Below are 8,994 nucleotides of genomic sequence, written 5' to 3'. Positions count from 1 at the left end.
AAATTAGAAATAAATTTGTCAAAACCCATCACTTGTAAATTGTCCATGATAACAATATATAGTCAAATTAATATACACACATGCTTTCACAGAGGATTGAGAGCCATACGAAAAGATAGAGGTTGAAGGAGAGTACGTATTCACATTGAATAATGAAATACTATAGCATATACTTGGACATAATTCGATCCAACTCTCGGATAGACAGATACCACTCTCAAAACTTTATCAACTAAACATCCACCCAACAAGGACAATTTTTAACATATATAATATTCATCCTCTCTGATAAAATATACTCCGTATTTCATATAAATCAATGTTGAGTTTAAACCATGCATCAACTTAAGTTTTTGATTTAAATAAGGGATGAATGAAAATTTCGACTCTTTTTTTGTCACGCTCTCTTGCTACATATTATACTGTATCATCGATAAAAGCCGAAACTAAAGCAACAAAATAACGATAATGCCCTCTAGTAGCTAACAAAAGTGACAATGATGGAATCAGGAATATTCCTATTGTATTTGTATTATTACTTTATTAGGATATTTTCTAAGGGTTACCAACGAGGCCACGAGGATCACGCGTATAGTAAATGGTAAACAAAATCATAAAATCTTTTTTAATTGGGTTTTTCTATATAGCAACCCTTTTTAATTTCACTTTTCTGTGTTGTATCCCAATGTATATAACTTTTCACACTGTAACCCCAAATATATTTTATTTTCACACGGTAACCTTGCCGTCAATAAATTTTATTAGTGGGGCAGCTCTCCATTAATTAATATTTTTTTTATCGATTTGCGCATTGGAAAATGTTCTGTTAAAAGATTTGGGGGCTATTTTGTTCTAATAGGTCCAAATTAAGCTCAAATTTCACGAAAAAAATAACATAAATGGCTTGTTTTGCGTATTAAAACGTGAACATGCAAATCGAGACATTTCTTAATAAGCAAAACGAGGCATTTAAGTTTTTTTTTTTTTTTTTTTACCAAATATGAGCTCAATTTGGACTCTTAAGGGCCAATATAGCCTCCAAAACCTTTAACGAAACATTTTCTAATGCGCAAATCGATAAAAAAATATTAATAAATGGAGAATTGACCCTACTAACGGAATTTATTAACGGCGGGATAACGGCAAGGTTACCGTATGAAAACAAAATTTACTGAGGTTACAGTGGAAAGTGATATATATTGGGACACAACGTAGAAAAGTGAAATTAAGAATGTTATTATATAGAAAAACTTTTTTAATTTTATTATTACTCTTATTATTTTTTAAGGAAAATTATATAATAATTTAAAAGAGGTCGTAAAGTATTTGGCTATTGACTCAAACACTATGAAAGCATTAATGCAACTAGCGTGTACAGCTTTTCAAATACACCTCCATAATAATCCATAAATATGTTATAAAAAGTCACACTCCCAAATAATTTGTCGCAAATTTCTCATTTCCTAGAAGATCATATCATATTGTATATTTCAAACTCTTTATAGTTTAAATATAAATAGAGGATTTTACAAATGGCTTTGGAAGAAAGCAGGGTAGAATTGACAGAAGAGAAGATGGAAAAAATGGCGATTTTACCAGATAATAACAATAACTCAGATCAGCATGAAACTACTCCTAAGTCTAAGAAAAAGGGTGGTATAATTACCATGCCTTTTATTATTGGTAAGTACATTCTAAAGATTTTGCCTTTTCATATTCCTTTTAATATCTGAGATTACTGATCGATCTCAGCTCATAATGCTAGACTTGCTAGTTCATGTGTGTGAGATTGTTCAATCTCGGATATTAACATATACTCATACTTTAATGAGCATGAATTTAGAAAATAGTCGTTTTTGATGAATTTCTTCGGTTTAACTTTTGTTTTTTTTTTCATTTGGTGGACAGTGAATGAGGCTTTTGAGAAAGTAGCAAGTTATGGTTTGTTGCCAAACATGATATTTTACTTGATGAATGTTTATCACTTGGAAGCTGCAAAAGGAGTTATTGTATTATCGTTATGGTCTGGAATTTCCAATGCGTTGGCTATTGTTGGAGGTTTTCTCTCCGATTCTTACTTTGGTCGATTTCGAGTCATAGCTTTTGGAACCTTCTGTAGTCTTCTTGTAAGTTAACTTTTAGATCGGGTATTTTTTCATTAGTCTTAACTTACGACTTGCTTGGATCGGAGGTAATAAGAAAAAATAAAAGAGAAATTCCACTTTATTTTCTCTTATTACCCTGGTATGCCGTTAAACATTACCCCCAATCCAAGCATGTCGTATTTGATTTCTAACAGCACGTAATAATCGTGATCATTTTCATTAGGGAACAAGTTTACTTTGGTTGACTTCCGTAGTCCCAGCACTAAAACCAGCACCCTGTGCAAAGTCTAGTTCAGAGAGCTGTTCATCAGCTACACCGATCCAATTCCTTGTCTTGTTCGGCTCTTTCGGCCTGATCTCCATAGGAGCCGGTTGCGTGAGGCCGTGTTCGTTAGCTTTCGGAGCTGATCAAGTGAGCAACAAAGACAATCCCAACAATGAAAGAGTTCTAGATAGTTTCTTCAACTGGTATTATGCCTCAACAGGGTTGGCAACTATCATTGCATTGACAGTTATTGTGTTCATTCAAGATAAATTCGGGTGGCCAATCGGATTCGGTGTGCCTGTTTGTCTTATGGTCCTTTCTCTTGTAGCCTTCTTTTTCGGGTCACCGTTGTATGTTCATGTCAAGGTCAAGGACAGCTTGTTTATTGGTATGTTTTGTTCGTAACATACTATGCTATTTCCAAATTTTATTATTAGATTACTAAAATAGTTATCATACATGCATATTACCTACTATATTAGTAGTATGTAAACATAGTTTATCATATTCTTGACATGATTAGTTCTTCTAAAGAGTATCATGAGTACATTTCATTTTTTTTTTTAACCTAATGGCCTAGGTGCCGATATGATCCTTTTGTGGATGGTCGTTGTACTAAATCTAGTTTTATAGCTTGTATCTCAGACATGTTTATGTTTAATTGTAATGACTTAAGTATTTTAACCCCCCACCCTCGTTTGACTCTGTTTTGTTTTCTTCTTCTAGTGCTATTTTAGCACCTAATTAATATATTACCCCCTTTAACCCAAAAAAAAAAAAAAAAAAAATTCCAATTGGTTGTTGTGCAGTATTGGGACTGTATTTAGTAGGGACGACCGTGTGTTTGATCCCACACAACAATAATTGGAAGAGGACTGGAACTTAACCATCCATAACTGTTCTTAATCCGGATTAGTCCAAAGGGTAAACCAGGTGAAATACCACAAAAAAAAAAAAAAAAAAAAAAAGCTCAATCTTATTTTATCGGAACATTTTTTCTAAGCGTATTTTATGAACCGACCCTTAGTGTTATTATTACAGTACAGAGTATTATGTATCCTAATTTGCCAATTGTCAATTGAACTTATGATAAATCTGGTCACTCTAGTGCTACCTTGAACTACTATGTTCTATCGATTGTTGTCTCTCCTCCATTTTATTAATTACTGTATAACAAACGAATGGTAAAGAATGCTAAGAGCATGGTCACACATGATGAACTACTACCAGTTCACGGAGAAAAGATTTACCATATATGAATTTATTGAATTTGGTTCACGGAAATAATGAATTAAAAGTAGTTTATGACATGAATGGTTCTTGAAAAATCCCTAGCATGAATTGACTCACTTGCTTAGAAGTGGGCCCCACGAGTTTCGGACAACTTAAATTGATTTCCCATCTGAACGAGAATTAATACATGTTGATCAGCCCATCAACAACATTATATATATATATATATATATATATATATATATATATATATATATATATATATATATATATATATATTTTAATTTAAGAAAAATTAAAGTTAATCTGCAAGTGCAACTAATAAAAGTTCTTTTTTTTTTAATAAAAAAAAACAAAGGTAGATTAGTGCATTAATGGAAGAAGACAAATTGTCCATGAGTATATACGGGGAAATTTCACTAGAACAGTGGTTTTTCATCCATACTTGTTCGACATCGAACGACACTAATCTAGTGAGATGATGGGTAACACAATTCCCATTCCTCTACACATGAGATCACCCAACATAATCAAACCAAAAAACCAAAGACAAAACATCATCTAAACAAAATTAAACCCAACATAAAGTTTTAATTTTACAGCATATTAATTAGCAATTTTATACAACTATAATACAAGAACTAACTTTATATGAAACATACTTATCTGTGATTTCTCTAAATATTTTCAATGTATATATAGAAGTTATATTTCTTTCTAATTTTTAAATTTTATAAAGAACAATGATGTTGATAAAAGCTCGTTCGACAGAATTATCCTCAAACATGAAATTAATTTAACAAATTGATATTGATGTCCAAGAAAAAAGAAGCAAAAAAAAAAGTCAAACAAGCTAATAGTACTTTTTTTTAATATTTTTAATTAACTTAATCTTAGGAGTGAAACTGGTATTATTTCCGTTTCTTTTTATTTTCAACAAATGATTTTTTTATGTCGTCTCACATAAAAATTAAATAAAGATAGTATTTTTTTTTTCCCTCTAGTTTTACCAATTCTTTATTCTCTATATAATTATATTTTCCTTCTATTATTATCTTAATTTAATATACGCAAGTGCAAGATTTAAGTTCAATAAAATTGATTAAAAATTGTTATAGAGTTGTAGCCGTTGTAGGCATAACACATAAGACAATCGATCGCACAAGCATGTGAATGATGTGATCATAGTCATCTAACCTAATAAAGTTATGAGAATAGATCTATAGTCTTCACTCTCATAGATTAACGTAACATCATAATATAATAATCTAGTAATTAACTACTTTTGACATAATATGATATCAAAGCAACTAATTTAGATTTTCTAAGAATTATTTAAGCTCTTGGCGTTACTGTGCTTCCTCTTGGCGTTAGTACGTCTATGTATCATGCAAATCAGGCCCCACAAACATAAATATATACTCAAAATGTAATCATGCTAATAATTGCGATAGCTTTAATGTTTATTCGTATTTGTATATTAATCAACGTGTTTCATGACTTATAACATGTCCCTTTTACCAGCGGTCGATAATGTCTTTGCATGTCATTAAATACGGTCAATATGTCTCGTGATCACTACCAGTGGTGTTACCAGGATTTTCGAAGTGTGGGTTCGAAACTTCGGAAATTTGAAATCGTAATTAACAAAAGAATAAAAAATATAATAATTAAATATTCAGTACATAAATAAGTTCAAACTATGGATTACAAATAGATTACACATAGAAAAATGAAAAAAAAGGACTACAGAAGCATTATTCGAGTCTTCATACTTTGGAAGCGTTCCAATACATCATCATCACTAACTCTTGAAAATAAATCTCTCTCAAGAAAAGTGACTAAATTATCATTCAATAGTTGATCACCCATACTATTTCGCAACTTATTTTTTACGTATGTCATTGATGAAAACACTCGTTCCACGCTTGTAGTTGCAACCGGAAGGATCAATGCTAGTCTTATAAGCAAGTAAACTAAGTTGTAAGTAGTATGCTTATTTGTTTCAAGCATCATAGAAAGCTCATGAATACCCTTCAAGTCTCCAAACCTTGCATCTTGGCGCACATCATTAATATAAAATTGAAGCTCATGACGAAGTGCAGTCATCGTCATATCATTAGTTGGAAACTCTTTGGAATATAACTCGGCAAGTCTCAACAATTTTTGCATATCAAATGCCGCAAATAAATTGAGCGGGTTTAAGCATGACACACAAATAAGTAACTCCATATTTTCTTCATCAAATCTACTATTGAGCTCTTGGAGTTGTAAATCAATGACTGAATGATAAATCCAAAAGGCTAATTAAAACTATCGTAATTAAAGATTACAGTCAATTAGTAAACGAAATCCAGAAGGCAGAAAACGAAATAGCATATGAAATTATGAAAACCAGAAGGCAGAAAACGAAATACGGAAATAGCATATGAAATTCAACAATGTAACAAAAAAAAAATCCCCAAATTGAGAACTTGAGAAGTAAATTAGCAAATTATAACCAAAGTTCAGCAATTTACAAAAAATCCCCAATTCGTAATGTATATTAGCATATGAATTTCAGGTATTCAACGATTTAGCAAAAAAAATCCCCAAATTGAGAAGTAAATTACATTTGCAAAAAAAATATCCCCAAATTCACTTACCTACATACACGGCTGTCAGGCTGTGATGGTGGGTCTGCTGGCTGCTGCGCCGTGTCGCCGTGTTCTGCTGCGCCGGGAAGAGAAGGAGGAATAAGTTAGGGTTTTGCAATTTGGGGGAATGAGGAAGAGGAAAGCTGAGAAGGTAAGCTTAGGAAACAAGATAAAAAAAAAAGTGTGAGTTACGGGTTTTGAACCCACAAACTCTTGTGTGATGGGAGGTAAAAATAACCACTGGGCTACAGCTTTACTTTTTGCCATATAATACATAAACATTCTATTTAAACCTATTTCGATTTTATTTTATTTTTTTAAAAAAAAAAGTTTTTAATTTTTTTCAAAAATCAGTGGGTTCAATGAACCCACTTGAACCCACACTGGCTCCGCCCATGATCATTACCTAGTTATACGAAGGAAAAAAAATGATCAATATGACTGATTGACAAGTGTTTATGATAACATGACAATATAAGTACTTCGTACAAGTCATGCATTCATGAAATTAATAATGAACTTGCATTAACATAGATATATATTGACCTAAGATAATACTTGCATTTTTCTTTTTTTCACAAATTTACCTATAGATTTAGATGTTTCCATTATCATCGATCGTTACTTATTCTAAGTATTTATCATTCATTCTACTCCGTACCAAATTACACAACATTGGTGGTTGAACAAATAATTAAAGTTTACTGATGATATGATACGAACTTTAATTAAAGTTTACTAATGATATGATACAAACTTTTTTATTATTATTATTATTATTATTATTATTATTATTATTATTATTATTATTAATGTTGTTGGTGATGGTGTTGTTCTGAAATTATTATTTTTGAATATTAATATTTGTTGTTCAACTTTAATCAAATAGTTATATTTGTAATTATTGCTGATATTTGATTTTGTACTTATTTAATGTAGGTTGAGGGTTCGGGTGCTCGTCATGCAATATCACGACGTTTGAATACGTATGTTAGGAGGGAATCATGTCGTTCAGTAATTACGGGGGCACTGCTTCGTTATGAGCAGCAATATGGGTCTCCTAGTAGTTGGTCGGGAGAGCATCAGTCACAAGGGAGCCGTTCCATGTACTCTTCGGGTGGACTGCGTACATCTGACGATGAGGACGAAGAGCGGGCAAGTCATGATGATCGAGACGAAGAGTCGACCCTCAGGCTTATCATACGGTATATAGGGGTCAGCATGGGAGATTTATTAGCAGTCAAGCGAGTTAACCTACTACCAGCTCAGCAGAGACATAGTTAGTGCAGCAGCCGATGCCAGGTGGTCCTGAGGATGGGACTATTACCCCTAGTTTTGGTGGTCACATGGCGTCATATATATGGGGCGGGAAGGAGCGAAATGTTTTGCGCTGTTTGAGTAGGACACAATTATGTTCTGAATTGTTTAATTGGCGAGGTCGTCTTGCACAGGAGCACCTCGAATTGATTGATGGCAGTGGTCTGTCTCACTTACCTGGAATTATGTTTAAGCGTCTCGACTGGTCTTTGATTTATGCTTTTGTTAAGAGATGGCAGCCAGATACGAACACATTTCATATGCCATTTGGGGAGATCATGATCATGTTGCACGATGTGTACCATATTCTTGGGCTTCGTGTTGATGGTTCCATGGTTTCCACTACCCCTAGCACGGACGCCATATGGGACGCAGAGGCCCTTTCGTGTCCATTATGCTGCATACATGTGGTTAGTACTAGGAGGCTCACTGTTTTTAGACAAGAGTGGTAACTGCACTCATCCTTCCTTCCTCCACGAGCTTGTTGTTGAAGGTGTTACAATTAATGAGTACTCTTGGGGTTCAGCTACTCTAGCCTACCTGTATCGGCAGTTGGGTACGGCATCACGAAAAGATGCTAATTCGATCGCTGGTTGTCTCATGCTTCTGCTCCACTTGATTTCCGAGTACTTTCCGTGCTTTCAGCCTCAGCAGGGTACCTTGACGAGGGAGCTTAATATCCCTCGTGCGTTTGCTTGGGATGTTGGATCGGGATGCCCAAACAAGAGCATGGAGCGTCTTAGCTTTTCGTGCTAGACTGGATGAGCTGACCGACCGTGAGGTTAACTGGCTCCCGTACGGAGTTGATCCTGCACGGCACGTGCCACCCACTTTATTTATTGGCTGCATCCAGTACCGTAGCATCATTGAGTCGTACATGCCTGATCGAGTGGTTCAACAACTTGGATTCGTGCAGGACATTCAAGGAGCATTATCAGGCCTGAGAAGGTTAAGAGACCGACCAACTTGAAGATGTATCGGGTAGAATTTCTGACCGAGATGACATCTGTGATGTGTACTAGGTTTGTCCCTAGTTCGTCTTTCAGTGTAGTTTTAGGTACCCACACCAGACTTGGTCATCGAGCTCCTACGGTCGCTCCTAGTTACATGCAGTCGCTGTATAGATTTTCTCACCTCGTGTATCTCCTGGGGGTGGTCTATGAAGATTCACCAAAGAGCAATGGATGAGTATCCCAACATGTCGCGTGAATTAAGGGCAATGACTGAGCAGCTGATAGTTGACTGGAAGGCGATGATGGGGTTGTAGATTACTCTTTATGCGTATTAGTGGTTGAATTTTTATTACTTGTCTTCATTATTTTATATTACTTTGTATTCGGCGTGTAATGTAAGAACTGAACACTTTTATATTTGGTTTTGTTGGAACTTAGTTTAATTACTTTTATTAATGTATATTACATAGCTACAACTGTTCAAC

General features: G+C 34.2%; 1 protein-coding gene across 1 annotated transcript; it reads left to right on the top strand.

The window, feature by feature from the left end:
• Positions 1–1,352: 1,352 nt before the first annotated feature.
• Positions 1,353–3,054, top strand: LOC110696250 (protein NRT1/ PTR FAMILY 1.1-like). The gene is made up of 3 exons (XM_021873529.1): positions 1,353–1,683; positions 1,909–2,126; positions 2,329–3,054. The coding sequence occupies exons 1-3, from the start codon at positions 1,533–1,535 to the stop codon at positions 2,773–2,775; spliced, it is 816 nt and encodes a 271-aa protein (XP_021729221.1). The 5' UTR covers positions 1,353–1,532; the 3' UTR covers positions 2,776–3,054.
• Positions 3,055–8,994: the final 5,940 nt, after the last annotated feature.

This window comes from Chenopodium quinoa, unplaced genomic scaffold (genome assembly GCF_001683475.1).
Source record: "Chenopodium quinoa cultivar QQ74 unplaced genomic scaffold, ASM168347v1, whole genome shotgun sequence".
NCBI lineage: Eukaryota > Viridiplantae > Streptophyta > Magnoliopsida > Caryophyllales > Amaranthaceae > Chenopodium > Chenopodium quinoa.
Note: the sequence above shows the minus strand (reverse complement) of the source record. Positions and strands in the feature narration are given on the sequence as shown.

Bases quoted from the DNA above. Each gene is read 5' to 3' on its own strand.
- LOC110696250 (XM_021873529.1), top strand. From the start codon at position 1,533: ATGGCTTTGGAAGAAAGCAGGGTAGAATTGACAGAAGAGAAGATGGAA. The intron at 1,684-1,908 runs GTAAGTACATTC...TTTGGTGGACAG, and splicing joins TACCATGCCTTTTATTATTG to TGAATGAGGCTTTTGAGAAA. The intron at 2,127-2,328 runs GTAAGTTAACTT...CATTTTCATTAG, and splicing joins GAACCTTCTGTAGTCTTCTT to GGAACAAGTTTACTTTGGTT.